General features: G+C 35.5%; 1 protein-coding gene across 1 annotated transcript in view; it reads right to left on the minus strand.

Annotated features, from left to right (window-relative positions):
• LOC100247669 (disease resistance protein RPV1) overlaps positions 1-15,653 on the minus strand; it is a 44,875-nt gene extending 29,222 nt beyond the window's left edge. The window contains exons 1-7 of the mRNA XM_059736948.1: positions 15,460-15,653; positions 14,731-15,365; positions 13,066-14,143; positions 12,622-12,921; positions 12,430-12,532; positions 11,776-12,341; positions 10,194-11,708 (exon numbers count right to left, since the gene is read on the minus strand). Of these exons, the coding sequence (XP_059592931.1) occupies positions 10,194-11,708; positions 11,776-12,341; positions 12,430-12,532; positions 12,622-12,921; positions 13,066-14,143; positions 14,731-15,233 (4,065 nt within the window). The 5' untranslated portion in view covers positions 15,234-15,365; positions 15,460-15,653. The remainder of the gene's footprint in view (positions 1-10,193; positions 11,709-11,775; positions 12,342-12,429; positions 12,533-12,621; positions 12,922-13,065; positions 14,144-14,730; positions 15,366-15,459) is intronic.
• Between the last annotated feature and the right edge of the window lie 508 nt (positions 15,654-16,161).

Genomic DNA, 16,161 nt, shown 5'->3' on the forward strand with positions numbered 1-16,161 from the left:
GGTCTATTGATAATCTCAGCTATCTTCCCGCGCTAGCGGGAAATGAAAGAAGAAACAGACTCCTCTGCCCTCTGTCTCAAAGCCTCGAGCTCCCTCCTCGATACATCCACGACAGTGTTAAACGAAAACTGTCGTAGGAACTCCTGGGCCAAGTCGTCCCATGTGCGGCGCCTCGAGGCCTCCAAAGATGCAAACCAACGCTGGGCCGCCCCACTCAAAGATAGTGGGAAAAGAGTAATCATCTGAGGCTCGTCCAGTCCATGAGCCCTCATCACGGTGCTGTATAATCGGAGATGGAGGCGTGGACAACCAATGCCAGTATACCTCTCAATGTCAGGCATCCTGAACTTAGCCGGCAAGCTGGCTACCGGCACTCCATCAAAACCCTCCCAAGTAGTGGCTCTATCTGAAGTCCTCAACTGCCTCAAACCCTGCTCAAGCCTATCCATGCGAGCATGTGGGTCCTCTGAGGTCGGGGTGGGCACGGTGATGGGAGGCGGGACAACCCCGGTCTGACTATGCAGAGTGAACGGCATGGCCTGTGGCGCTGACTGACTGGGTGGAGGAGGTGGTGGCACTGTAGGGTCATACTGGGCACCATCCTGGGGCGGGACCTGCTGGGCCTGCTGCCCATCCATCCTCCGACCGAGGCTAGCTATAGCCTCCTGAATCGAAGCCATGGCCTCAGCAAACTGATCGACGGTAACTACCTGTGAATCCATATCTCTCTGATCTGATCTTTGGTCTGACTGGTCCGATACCCTGATCAATCTACCCTCAACTCTGATCCAAGAGGGTGTATCCAGGCTGTGAACAAAATCCGATCCTGACAAGACTCCTCCTCTACTCTATCCCACGAAGGTATATCCAAATGAAGAACAAAGGTCCGATCCTGAGAAAGCACGAAGAACGGAATAAGGATATGGCTCTGAGAATGTACAAAAGAAAAGGTAATCTAAACGGGAACCAGCAAAGCATCCAAATGAAGATGAACGGTCCGACCGTACTCAAAACTAGCACTGATCTCTGTGCATTCTCAACTGGAGACTAAAGAGGGAGCGTCGAATCCAAAATGTGACCACAGAGGCGCCGAAGGCCCTCAGATGCACCCACGTGTAGGGAGGGAGTCCTAATCAGAGGATCTACGGCTCAACCTACAAGGTCAAGGTGGTTCTAAATAGATATGGGTGGACTTTAAAAGATCCCTAGCAGAAGCGATCGTACCCTCCGACAGTACGCAACCCTTTGCACGTCTCCGAAGAGACGGGGCGCTTCCATGCAAGGTGGTCATCACCTCCACACATGCACTACCTCGACATCCCAGGGGGTTTCCTATGGTGAAACCTCTCAAACTCTCAACGCTCAATGGTCAACTAAAGTGCACAGTGAATGGTGTGGGTGCATCCGAAAACCCTAAGAATCTAGAGCAGAAGAGGAAACACACTGGTCGCACGACTATCCATGAAACCTAGCTCGGGGCTATACAGGTCTTCAATGATCGAACTCCAATCGACATCAAAGTGTCGTCCTCCTCCTGAATGCTCCCGTACATCGATATAGCCCGTCGCTAGACCCTACTCCTAATCTCTATCTCAGTCAGAGTACAAGCACACACAAGGCCCCACACTTGCAAAAGTGAGAACCAGAATGAAGGAAATGACCGAGACTAGAGGGTCGGAGATAAGGGGATAGATGTGCTACCCACATAGACAGGCGACATACAATCACGCAGAGGAGGGCAGTCATGCATCATACAGTCAGGCAGAGCAGAATATATCACTCATGTACACACAAGATAAGCGAGAATACGACAATCAAGATGAATAGTGATACCAACATCATGCTCAAGGACGATCAAAATAGTATACAAGTTAGAGAATCAATATGTCAAGCCGAGTGATATACAATGGTGAGTGTATGCATGTGAAGTGATCAGAACAATCATGCCAAAATCAGAATCAATACGCTGAGCAATGCAATAAGATCAATCATCAATAATCCAACATGTCAAAATCTCAAATGAATACGACATCTAAGCATGCATCAAGAAATCCTCAATGTGCAATCAAGAGATGAGCATCCACTGATCGTCCAATCAAATGCCACATTTGCTTCACTCTAAGTTCAAGCTTGACCCTCTAAAAAAAAAATCCCCAGCGGAGTCGCCATTTTGTGGACCCCGCATTTCGGCTCATGCGTTTCCCACTCGAAGGCGAGCTCGATTTTTATTTGAAAAATTGATTTTTTATTGATTAAGAAAACTGACTTGGAGTCGCCACTTATTTTTGTTTTATTTTTAAAAGGGTAAACAAAATAAGAAAGAAAAACCCTAAGTGTGACTCCTTACTTTGGAAAAGGTGGTCTGTGAAAAACCGGATCGGGTTCGGGGGTCAGGTTACTTATCGGGAAGGTACGGTAAAGACCGTAGCACCCCTCTAAGTCCCTAAAGTCGGGTCTCTACTAATAAAATGAAGCAATCAATGGCAATTGATGAGGGAATCAATGAATACTCAGAGTGATCCTGCACATGTGGGAATCTAAACATGCATACAAAAAATGACCCAAGCGGGTGTGGATGCGTACCTGGGCAGTGATCCATAAAGCGCTATCAAGAAGTGAGGTTAGCGCACAATTAAAGAATAATTTCGAGCATGTCATAGAGCGAAATAAAATCGATCATGCATGGCAATTAAATCAAACAAACAATCAATCAATCATAAGGGAATCACATATGTTGGGCCCCCACCAAAACCCGATTTATATTGCATGAATTAATCCTACGAATCCCATTATTTCGGAATTATGAAGATTCATCATTCTTGCTTGTGTAAAAATCAAAAGAAATAGAACATTATTTAAAAATCGGAGTGAAATTAAAACTATTCGAGAGAAAACTGGGTTTTGAGATTTATTTGGAAATTAGAGTCTTGAAAATTATTTGAAGATTGGAGTCTTGAAAAATTAAATTTAAGAATTGGGATTTTGGATATTAAATTTGAAAGAAATTAGAATTTTGGAAATCGGAAATTAAGTTCAGAAATTGGAATTTTGAAGAATGTTTAAAATGGAATTTCAAAATAAATAACTAAAATAATAATAATTAAATAGATTAATGTGAATATTAGAATTTTCAGAATTAGAAATTAAAATCGGAAGTTGGAAATTTTAATGAATTGTTTAAAATTGAATTTTAGAATAAACAAATGAAATAATAATAATAATGAAAATAATAAAGATTAAATAAATAAATATGGAAATTGGAATTCCGGAAATTAGAAATTGAATTTAGAAATCGGGATTTTGAAGAATTACTTAATGATGGAATTTTAAATAAATAAATAAACAATAATAATAATAATAATAACAAAAATAATGATTGAATAAATACATATGGAAATTAGAATTCCGGAAATTAGGAAATTGAGTTTGAAAATCGGGATTTTGAGGAATTGCTTGATGATAGAATTTTAAATAAATAAATAAATAACAAGAATAATGATTGAATAAATAAATAAGGAAATTAGAATTCCGGAAATTAGGAAATTGAGTTTGGAAATCGGGATTTTAAGGAATTGCTTGATGATAGAATTTCAAATAAATAAATAAAATAATGATGATTTAAATAAATTGATGTGAGAATTTAAAATTTCGGAAAGTGGAATTTAAATTTAGAAATCGGGATTTTGAGGAATTGTTTGAAGATTGAATTTTAAAAATAAATAAATAAATAAATGAAATAATGACGATTAAATAAATTGATGTGAGAATTAAAATTTCAGAAATTGGAGTTTAAATTTAGAAATCAGAATTTTGAGAGATTATTAAAGGTTGAATTTTAAAAACGAACAAATAAATAAATAAATAAAATAATGACGATTAAATAAATTGATGTAAGAATTAAAATTTCGGAAATTGGAATTTAATTTGGAAAACGGAATTTTGAGAGATTATTAAAGGTTGAATTTTTAAAAAATGAACAAATAAATAAATAAATAAAATAATGATGATTAAATAAATTGATGTAAGAATTAAAATTTTGGAAATTGGAATTTAATTTAGAAAAAGGAATTTTGAAGATTCTTAAAAGGTTGAATTTTTAAAAAATGAACAAATAAATAAATAAATAAAATAATGATGATTAAATAAATTGATGTAAGAATTAAAATTTTGGAAATTGGAATTTAATTTAGAAAATGGAATTTTGAAGATTCTTAAAAGGTTGAATTTTAAAAATGAATAAATAAATAAAATAATAATGGAGAATTAAATTTTGATATTGAGAATTAAAATTTCGGAAATTGGAGTTTAAATTTAGAAATCGGAATTTCGAGGAGTAGTTTAAAGATTGAATTTTAAAGATAAGCAAGTGAATAAATAATGGTGATTAAATAAATGGATGTGAGAATTAAAATTTCGGAAATTGGGATCAAATTCGGAAGTCAGAGAATTAAGATTGTTTAAAGAAGGAAAACTTGAAATAAATAAATACAATAATAATAACGAATATAATGATTAAATGAATGAACGAGAATTTTGGAATTTCTTCAAATCGGAAATTGAATTTAAAGGTTGGAAAATTGGAATTGCATAAGGAAAGATATTTTGAAGTAACTAAATGGAATAATATTAATAAGAATGATAGTTGAAGTTTTTGAAAACTAGGTTTTAAAGATTGGAGCTTTGGCAACTAGATTAAAATTTTGAATCTTGACAATTAACTTTGGAAATTAAAAAAAAAATTATTCTAAAATGGAAACTTTAAAAATTAGATTTAAAAAAAGAACTTTGGACAATTAAACTATGAGAATATGGATTTTGAAAGTTAAACACTGGAAAATTGAAATAATAATAATAATAGTAATAATAACAACTTAATATTGAGAACTTGATATTGAGAATATGGAATTTGGATAAATGAATAAGCATATAAGTGAATAATATAGTGTACGTGTGCATGAAATAAAAAAGAATGAATAAAAGGAACTAAAGGGCTTTAGAGAGGGGTTTAGGATAAAGGATATGCAGATTTGGGCCTTTAGGAATGGACCTTGGGCTTTGAAAAGGGGCTAAGGGTTGGAAATGGGCCTTGGGCTTCATCTTCATCCTAGTTCCTCCACAGCCCAACAACATCCCCTCCATCTGGGCAACTCCTTCAGGATATCTCCACCAGTACTGACATAGAGAGAGACTTCACCACCGGCGGCAAGATGGAGAGAGGAGCCGTGGCGGCGGTTCGGCGGCAACCTGAAGGTGCAGCCATCAAGGTGGCTGGTGCAAGTGCTCGCCTGGCCGGGGCGGGTGGTGGTGGCTGGCGAGGTGAGCAAGCACCTCGCCGACGCGGTACACGCAGCGAGAAGGAGCGGGGAGGGGCGGCACGCGTGCATGGAAGGTTGTGAAGCTCCCCAGGCCTCCGACAAACGCGTCTCTGATGAAGACGGTAGGAGCGATGACGGGTATGAGGAGGAAGATGGTGGAGGCGACTTGCATGTTTGGACCCCATGTGTGCAGAAGGGCGGCTTGGGGAGTCCTCGTGGAGATGGGTATGGCGGTTAGAGAGAGAAAAGGTGGCAAATATACATGGGTATGAGATGGGAGAGATATAGGTGACGCAGCGGACTAGACGATACAAATCAGGTTTGAACTGAGGATTCGGTGAATTGGAAACTTTAACTAAAAGCTACAGGGGACTTTCTTAAGCTATGCATGATACTAGGGAATGAGTTGTGAGTTGTTGAGGGCAGCGATGGAGTGAGAATCTGGTGAAACATGAATATATCTAGCCTCATTTCAAATATCATCCATGGGCCGATACAGGTGAATGATAAAGAGCATCAACGTGATTCATAACGAACCCATGTACTCGATGGCCTCCAAAGAAAATCACAAAAATGAGATAATAGCATAGCAAACATACCCAAGCAGTGAATGAAAGCTTAAAGATCGAGACAAGTGCATGAAAAATAATACGATAAGAAAATAATGAACAGAAAACCCACAAAACTTATACCTAGGAGTGCTCTTTCTTAGCGAAAACCAATCAGAAAAACCATGAGTCTCCCCCGGTTCAGCAACTCTGCCTCCCTCCTAGATAGCTCACTCTTTTCTTCTTTCCTTTTTTCCGAAACTCTGTTTTCCTTTTCTCCTTTTTTTTAGCTTCCTCTCCAAGCCATCTTTGTACCCCATCCCATCTGCCGCCCCAGAGCCTCCCCTATCAGTCTCCTTTTTGCTGCCCCAAAAACAGCCCCTGACCATCATGTCGAGCGGCTCCGGAAAAAAGGTAGGAAAAAGAAAAGAAATAAAATAAATCCAAAGAAAACTCTCTGTCTCCGGGGGGGTCTACAGATTTTTTTCTATTTTTTTGAAAGGATTTCATTAAATTTGTCAAGATAAGGAATTTTTTTCCTTATCTTTGTTTTTCTCCCTTTGAATGATTCACTTACATGTTATGGGTTAGTTTCTATGAAACTTTTTCTTAAAGAAAAATATTATTTTTAATTGGTAAATATATCTATCATTCTCTTGATATTATAGAAACTCTCTTTTTAAAAAATTGTTTAGTTTCTACTATTGTTTTAAAAAAAAATCTCTTTCAAATGGAGGAAAACCAATTAATGGTTATTTAAAATAAGTATTATAAACTTCTAGAAAGGAGACGTAGCATTCAAAAATCAACAAAGTTAAAATCCTTGTTTTTTCTTTTTTTCTCCTTTCAACATTCAACAACCAATCTTCTTACTTTTAGTGTTTCTCTTATAAGTTAAAGGTCTTTGATGACTATATTTTGCATTTTATTTTTGTTGTTCTCCTTTCAACATTCAACAATCAATTAATCTTCTCTCTTAGTGATTGTCTTGAACTTTGATGACAAAGGCATTCTAAGAAATTTGCTTGAAGGCCCACTACCATCCAAAGTCTAATAAACCAAGGAAAATTGCATGAAAATATTTCATATCATTTTTTGAAATTTAGATCTTTGTAAGAAATTGTTTTGAAGGTAAGCTACTACTAAAGTTTAATAAGCCAAGGAACTTTCTCACTATTTCTCATGTTCGGGTAACATGAAAAAAATAATAGTTGTTTTTTTATCTCCTTTTCTTTAATATTTATCCTTTTGTCATTACTACAAAGTAAGCGCAATTATGCTTCATTTGATGATTAATGGAGAAAAAAGTTACTTCTTTATATTAAATATTTATCCTTTAATTATTTTTGCAAAGTTAAATTAGAGTTTTCATGAATGCCTTTTCTACTACAATTATGAAATTCAAAATTTATCTGCTCAATACATTGAAATCCCTCAAAGAAATTGAGAAAGCAATCATTTAACCAACTCCTTGAAGAACTTACCATAAATAACGGTAGTGCAAAAGATAAGTGTCATGATTGAAGTTCAAAATAATATCTATAACTTAAAGATTTCTTTGAACATTAAAGTTTAGTGCTAGCTATATTATAATAGCAACTAAAAAAGGCACTTTTTGCTCCTTTTTCCCATTTATTCTTTTGGAAGTATGAAAAGAAAATTATTCCAAAAAAAAAATTACATAAAATAATAAAAAAATTTATAAAATTAATGCTTATAAAAATTATATGAAAATAATCATTATTTTAAAAAAAAATCTCACCCCATTTTCTTTAATATTTGATTACAAATATAATATAGTTAAAAAGAGTATACTATTATACAAATCATGTAACTTCTAAAGTATCTCTATTTAGGCATTGTTTGAAATCATAGAATAAAGCATGGGAATGAGTTAATGTGTTTGGATTGTTTTTGGAATAAGAATAGGAATAAAAAATCATTGTTATGGAAACCAAATTCCATTATCACTGGGATTTTGATTCCTTTATCTTATCTTACATGAGATTAGGATTCACCATATCCTCATTCTATTTCCATTCCTATTTTCATGTACCAAACGAAACCTTAGACAATGTTTGGTATGTGGGAATTGAGATGAGAATAAACATTTTGTTTTCATTCTTATTTGATCTTGAATAAAAATAAATTTGGTAATTCCAATTCTTGTATTTGAATGCACTTATAAATGGAATGTTGAAATGATCATTTCTTTTCATTTTATTGTTTGATAACAATAGGCATGAAATTAATTTTCTCATTAGAAGAACAAAAACCTTAGAATATAATGAAAAGTTTAACAAAGTTGAAAGGAGGAAATCAATAAAGAAATGATATTTTTAACTTTCTTAAGTTTTGTGCACTTCTTTTTATATTAAATTCAATTTTTAAATTTGTAATTATTTAACCAAATCCAAAACAACATAATTAGCTTCAATTTATGTTTCCAACTTGTATGTGTTAATATAAGACTTAGTGGTAGTAAAGTAGTTTTGAACCAATAAGCTATAGAGCAAATTTGTCTACTTAAACTAGTACATTGACAATCTCATCCTTTGAAAATTTTGGAACAATACAAAATATTGCAATACAACCCTCTAAAACTCTAAAATTAAGATCCTTAAGTCGCTTGACCTAATCCTTACCAAAGATCACTCACTATAAATAACACCTTCTTATCTTTCTTTTTTTGCATGAATATGTCACCTCATAACACCTTCTCCTCTTGAATTTGATTGCTTGTTCTTAATTTGACATTCTCTTTCCCTTTTAGATTTGAAAAAAAAAAACAAAAAAACAAAAAAAATGGTGTAAATTCAACTTGATAAGAGTTTAATCAAAATTGGAAATTTGCTTGTAATATCTAACTCGCCTTAATGAATAAGGATGTATGGGTTGATCAATCGAGCTTTAGGCCCTTGAATAATCATCTCAACTTTCACTTTCAATTGCCTGAGATATTTCATTTGGATATCAATCAAACCCAAGGTTGAGACATTAAATTGTACGTATGTTAGTTTTTATGATAAACTAGTTTCACAAAATGGTTGATGCTTCAAAAGTAATAACTTAGTTAACAAATGCAATGTCATAATTTTATATTTTTGCTCATTTGATGTATGTGGGAACAAAAACTAACATGGATCTTAAAGTATTCCAAAACAAAATACTTGAAATTGAAATATTCTTTCCCACCTAATTTGATTGCTCATTCTAGGTTGGAGATTCTATCTCTTTACACCAAGAATTATGCATAGTGCAAGAGTGTGAGTTTAAATTGGCATCACTTTAATCAAAATCTAAGACTGGGTTGAAGTATTTGACTTGCCTTGATTAATAAGGACATCCGGCCATGGCTTAACTGATGGAGGTTGGTGTGTACTAACTTATCCAACAAAATGTTTAATCTGCAAAAAAATTAACAACAATCAAGCTTGTCCTCGAAATGCCCTAAAACGAGTCCCAATAAAAATGGGTTTTGAAAAAAAAAAAAAAAAACAAAACAAAAAATTCTGTAGAAGGAATTTCAGCCCCTTGGAATCAGCAAGGCATATAAAATAGAAACTAAGAAAAGGAGGGTGGCTTAATTACCAAAAAGTTGAGGTAAATGTTTGGTCAACATCAACAAAGAAGCTCCAGCCATCTGTGCATATGGTCCATTTCATGGTCTTGCGCATCAACACCATTACCATCATTATTCAGGGTGGTGCCATCACAGCTTCTCTCCACATCAGTATTAGTATCTTCTACTGCTGAACTGGTGTCACAGCTTACTTCTACGTTGTACAATTGTGAGATTGTTCTGTTCATAATCGTGGGCATATAGAAAGTGGAAGCCACACCTCGCCACTTTCACTGGTTTAACACCAAAGTAGACATTAAAGAAAGCGTTCAAGGTTCTCCATTCATTTGAGTGATATCTCTTGGGAATACGTGACTTAGGATAATATATCAAGCACCCTTGACTTGATGCATCTTCATCATAGCAGAATTCACAAAATTGAAAAGACTGATAGGAAAAATAGGCACTGTCATCATCGAAATTCAATTTACAGTTGAAACACCTATGTTTTTTGGTCTCAATCTCAAGTGGAACACAAAGAGAGCACAGAACAAAGCCCAAGAAGTCATCATTTTCATACCAACTCCAAGGAAGTTTCATTGTTATTTTGAACCCGCTTTTCTGATGGCTTATCCACTCCGGAATCCCATTACTTTCAGCAATAAAAGTTATGAGAGTTTTTCTAAATTCACGCCCCTGCACAAAAATTACCCTCTGAATTTTGTGTCTCAATGAAAACAAAGGTTAAATGCTATATGAAAACCATACCTGAATTTGGGATTTAAAACATTTGAATAAAGAAGACCAGAGTAGATTTGATCGACTGGATAAATTTTCCAGGGATGTGCAGTGATGGGCATCTAGACAAAATAAACCTGATGGAAGTTCTGGAATATGTTGAAGCATCTTGCAGTGACCCAAGTAAAGATTTTCTAGGTTATAAAGTTGACTGATCCCATCAGGTATGCGACTAAAGTGGTTCCCCCCCAGAGATAATGTTACCAGTGATGATAGGTAATAGATTTCACTGGGAAATTCCCTTAGATTGCAGCCTTGAAGCTTTAACGTCCTCAAGGAGCATAAACCGGACAAAGACGGCAATTGAAAATTCATTGAATCTAAATGCCCAACAAAAAGATACTCTAAAGATTGCAGTCTCCCCAAGTTGTCTGGCAATTTGTTGAAGTTTGGACAGCGACTGACAACGAGAGTTTTAAAAGATGTCAAATTACAAATACTCTCAGGAAGATTCACAAGGTTTTTGCAGTTTCTCAGAAGCAAATATTGAAGCCCTCTTAGACGTTGAATTGATGATGGTATCTCTTTTATGGCGGTTCCATTTAAATAAAGCTTTCTCAAGCTCTCCATATCTTGCAGGATTTCTGGAAAGCTCTCTAGTTGTGAACAGCCAGAGCAGGAGAGAGTTGCAAGGGATTTGAAACCAAAAATGCTACTGGGCAGACTCGTAAGATTTCTGCAATCCCGCAGACATAAACTATCAAGTTCCAAGGGATTCTCGATAATGGGTACTTCATTCATATCACTGCCCTTAAAACAGCACTTCCGCCGAGGTGTCCCATCCCGTTGGCATGCCCTGCATATTCTAATATCTGCATCCTCATGGCTTTGTTGAAGGTCTTGGGAGTATATAAGGCGGACTCCACACTCCTTTACTTTCAAGACTTTCTCAGAATTAATGTAAAAGTCGAAAAAGGAAAACCCAATGAAAGTCCGTTGATCAGAGCAAAACCTTTCCGGAATAACTGCCTTGGGATAGCAAATCACCCACGTCTGACCTGATACACTCTCATTATCTTCGTCCTTGTCTTTTTTATAGCAAAAACAATTGGATTGAAAGAAGGAACGATCTACCAATTCAACTCCATCACCAGCCACATCCAAACAACAGCTAAGACGACAAGGATGTGTATGTTTATGTTCATTCTTACGAAAAGATTCAGCCACAGATTTATCGTCTGTTTCATTCTCCCATGTATGAGCAGATTCATCCTCAGATTTATTAGCTGATTCATTCTTGGACCCGTGTGCAGATTCCTTTTCAGGTATGTCCTCAGATTCGTAAGCAAATGGAACATAAACACAACATAGAGCAAATCCCAAAAACTCATTATTTTGGTGCCAATTCTGAGGGAGCTCTGTTTCTGTAAAATATCTTTTTGTCCGATCCATAATCCATTCTGGAATTCCATCAGTTCTGGGAAGAACAATGCAAGTTCCCTTGCCACGGTAGGAAGAATCACTAAAACTAGTGCGTTTCAAACCCTGCACCAAAGCACCATGTAAATATAGAGTCTGCATATATAACTAGTGTGTGACATGAAAATCATACCTGTGCCCAACTGAAGCAATTGACCAGAGAATGCAATGGCAAAAACAGGGCTCTTGATGAAGTGCGATTTGAACCATGTGCATCTAAAAGCCGTAGACGTGATGGAAGCTCTGGAATTTGTTCAAGATTGTTGCAGTGACTAAGGTTAAGGACTTCCAGCCTGGAAAGCTGATTGATGGTAGTAGGTATGCTACTAAAATGACCCTGTTCCAGATTTAGTTTCTGTAATGATGATAAATGGCAAATATCACTAGGAATTCCTCCTTCCATTATGTTGCAGTGACCTAGGTCCAATTCTTTCAATGATGATAAATGGCAAATATGATTAGGGATTTGGTGGAGCTTTAAACACTCTTGAAGTAGGAGAGTTTGAAGACCATTTAGATGTGTAATTGATGATGGTAAGTCCATTATAGCTGTTCCACTCAAATCAAGCACCCTTAGCTCTCTCATATCGCCTTTGATTTCTGGAAATCTCTCTAGCTTTGAACAGCCATTGCAAGACAAAGTTTGAAGGTGTTTCCACTTGTAAATGCCTCTTGGAAGAAGCTCCAGGTTTACACACCCTGCCAGATTCAAGGGAAAAAGAAAAACCAAGTTAGTTTTAGTAATTATAATACTGCTGCACCAAACTTTTAAGTACCGTTGTACAACCTTCTAGAGTTAGAATCTCCAAGTTTGGCACACTTGAGAAGTCTGGGATTCTTATGAGATGGACAGAGTGACTGAGATCAATAACCCTCAACTTGTCATGAAGCTGTAACAAAATAATTTTTTTCAATAGATAAATTTACACGTTAAAAATTAATATAAAATTAAACTGTAACTAAATAATAATAACAATACCTTATTGCCCCTCCAAACTTGCTTTATATTGCTGTCCCTTAATGAGAGTTCAACAAGGTTCTTTGCATGAAAATTCATTGGCAAAGATTCTAAAGGGTATCCATCCCAATGCAGATATGCTAACTCATAGGAATAGAATTCAAAGTCCCTTGGAAGGTGGTCTTTAAGAAATAGCTTTCTACGAGGGTTATGGATTTTGAGCAGTCTAAGTCTATTCATCTCTTTGAAAGATTCTGTAGTAAGCTCTGATGGATTAAATTTACATCTATCTAAGAATAGTCCTTCAATTGCTCGTGTCCCCTGAAAAATATAAGATGAGTAGGTGAAACAAAAGATGCATTAGGCTTAATTGAGTTATACACACGGCTAATTTCTGAAAAAAATAATAATAGTAATGAAGCTTGCATACACACGTATAAACAAGTTCATGCATTTGACTCTTACCTTATTTCCTGTTAGCACATGATAGGCATTAGAATCGCATAATCTACTCCTTCTTCCAGGGTCTTCCGGACATTCTTGACGAATAATCTCCCAACCCATTTGTTGTATTAAATCATGCATATCTAGCATGTTTTTTGAAACAGTTATGAGACATCTATCATCTAGAGTTGTTATTGCGTGCTTTGCATGAGGGCCCAATATTCTTGAAACAAAATCTCTATCATCTCCTTTGAAAAAGCATGCAACATCCAAAAATATCCCCTTGTCTATATCATCGAGTCCATCAAAACTTATTCTAAGTACATTGTGAATTTCCATGTGGGGCATTATTTTTAGCTTACACAGTGCACTTTCCCAATTACTTATTTTCTTTCCAAAAAGAGAAGCACCTAAAACTTTAAGTGCTAACGGAAGGCCATTAGCATAATCTATGATATTGTATGAGAGATTTTTATAAACTTCTTGGGGACGATTTTGTTTAAAGGCCCACAAACTAAAGAGCTCAATAGCTTCTTCCTTGTTTAATTTTGAAACCTCATATCGTATATCCGCTCCATATTGAGCAAGTACATGTTTGTCTCTAGATGTAATGATGATTGTACTTTTTGCCCGAAACCAATCCTTCTCTTCAGCCAAATATTCTAGTTGTTTCAACTCATCCACATCATCAAAAATAACAAGAACTCTATTGGAGCTTAGACACCTCTTTATCATACTAATTCCTTCATCAACATTGTTTATTTTAAAATTTTTTCCCCTTAGGATACCATGAAGAAGTTCTTGCTGTAACTGAAGTATATCACCTTTGGATCTCTCTTTGATATTTATAAGAAAGCTACTACCATCATATTGATGTGAGATCTCATTATAAATAGCCTTGGCGATAGTAGTCTTGCCAACCCCACCAATTCCATATATCCCTACGACACTAACCATATTTAACTCAGTGTTCATCAACGATTTCAATTTTTCCAAATGAACACCAATTCCAACTATGTTCTTTCCCACACTTAAAGGTTGATGGTTTAATCTTCTAATGATTGTATCAACAATTTCCTTGACAACCTCGGTCTCATACCTGCCAATCATATAAATTAAGTACAATGATGAGTTAGAATGAGTTGCAAAATATAATAAATTTAAAATAAATTTAGTCTTGTATGGCCGTGTCCAATATTACTGAATTAGTAGCAATGGAATGAAAAAGAAAGGGGTGAAGCCAATTTACTTACATATTTAAGCTTTAAAATTTGTAAGTATCAAACTACTAAAAATGTGCCAAGTTGCAAAATTTCAATACTCTTACTGTTAGAGCATTGTGTAGGACTCCTCTATGAACAAGCTAATGCCTTCTTTCAACTTTGATTTCACAAACAACTTGCTTATGATTCCTCAATTTCACTTGTCTTTAGGTTTTATTAACTTACCAATACTTACCAATGTTGCAAAGACTCTGTTTTTAGCCTGCCAATTAATTTTGCATTTCCATAGAGGAATCAGGAAACAAGTGAATGTGGAGAATTTCATGATTTGCTTGTTGGTTGGGAACTTAAATATGATTTGCTTTAGAGAAAATTATAAAAGGGTTAAATTTTGATACTTGTATTTTTGGACCAACACAAGGGAAAAATGAAAGTCAGATTTTGTTGACAATTTCATACTTACTGGTCATTCACATGGCATCCAGATAGATTAGCTGCTTTTCTCAAGGCAATCCTCCACTTTTGTATCATCTCCTTCTTTTCTTGATTTGCATCTCTTTCATGGTAGGCAAGTGCGTCTCCGAAACTCCCCCTTTGGTTTCGTACATCAGATGGATCCACATGGTAGAAAATTGGTAGAACCACTGATTCCTTTTGGCTCTTGCGTTCAATGATCTTTACGAGTTCATTTAAACACCATCTGGAGTAAGCATAATTTTTTGAGAAAATAATAATAAAAAACCTCGATTCTTCTATAGCTCTCAAGAGATCAGATGCAATATCTCCTCCTTTCTCAAGTTCTTCATCATCTCTGAAAGTTTGAATTCCAGATGCAGTCAATGTGGTATATAGATGATCAGTGAAATTTCTGCGAGTATCGCCACCTCTAAAACTCAAGAACACATCATAATTACGAGAAATAGAAGTAGTCGAAGAAGAGGCTCTATGGGTGCTGGAAGAAGCCATTTTTGGATGGCTTGAACCAAAATTACAAGGGAGTTTGGAGGGTCCTTGGATGCTCAATGACTATTGGCTCCAGACCTCTTCACCATGAACAAAAATCCAAGCTGGGAGGGAGGTTCAGCTGAAAAGCTTCATCTGCAGTCGTAAAAGAAAAGAAAAACGTATATAAAGCCCTCTTTGAGAAATTTCTTTGTATATAAATTCTAAGAGAAACTCACACATATTTTACCTTTTGGTTGGGGAAGATCCTTTCTCCATTCCCTTTGTGTTGGAGACTGCATTAAGGGATGCAGAGAAGATGGTGGGGAAGGTGTTGAAGAAGAGGCGGTGGGTAGCAGAGGTCTCGTTGACTGGGTGGATGGAATCGAGGTAAGGAATTCTAATATTTTGAAATGAAATTTCATGGAAGGTGTTGTTTTCAGTTTTTGTTTCCACAAATATTTGTGCGCGGCACCTATGATGATGAGAAATCCCTAATTAAGACTAAGTAATATTGCTTTCCTTTTTAATTAATCATTTATACTTAATTTTTTTCCGTCAACTTAAGTATTTTGATAATATTATTTGTTATAGATATTGATGGGAAAATTCTATCATCTTTCTAAGAGATTTATTAGATTCTTGTTGGAAATCCACGTCAAAGTAGGCTGCTAACTAAAAGTTAATAGAGGTCTGTGACTTTCACATTAAAAAATAGTTGGATTGATGTAGAAAAGGCAAACCTTCCCCCCACACCCAAATGTAATATTTCATTATTTTTTGTAATTTTATTTTTCTCTCTAGTTCCTATATTTGTACAACTTCCTCCTTTAGTTTAGTTCCTTTTCTTTGTAATATTTATTTTGATATTTTTACAACTTAAATTTATGGAATATCTTTATTTAATAATTTTTATAAAAAATATTAAGTTTTTATAGATATATCAATATAT

This window comes from Vitis vinifera, chromosome 5 (genome assembly GCF_030704535.1).
Source record: "Vitis vinifera cultivar Pinot Noir 40024 chromosome 5, ASM3070453v1".
Taxonomy (NCBI): domain Eukaryota; kingdom Viridiplantae; phylum Streptophyta; class Magnoliopsida; order Vitales; family Vitaceae; genus Vitis; species Vitis vinifera.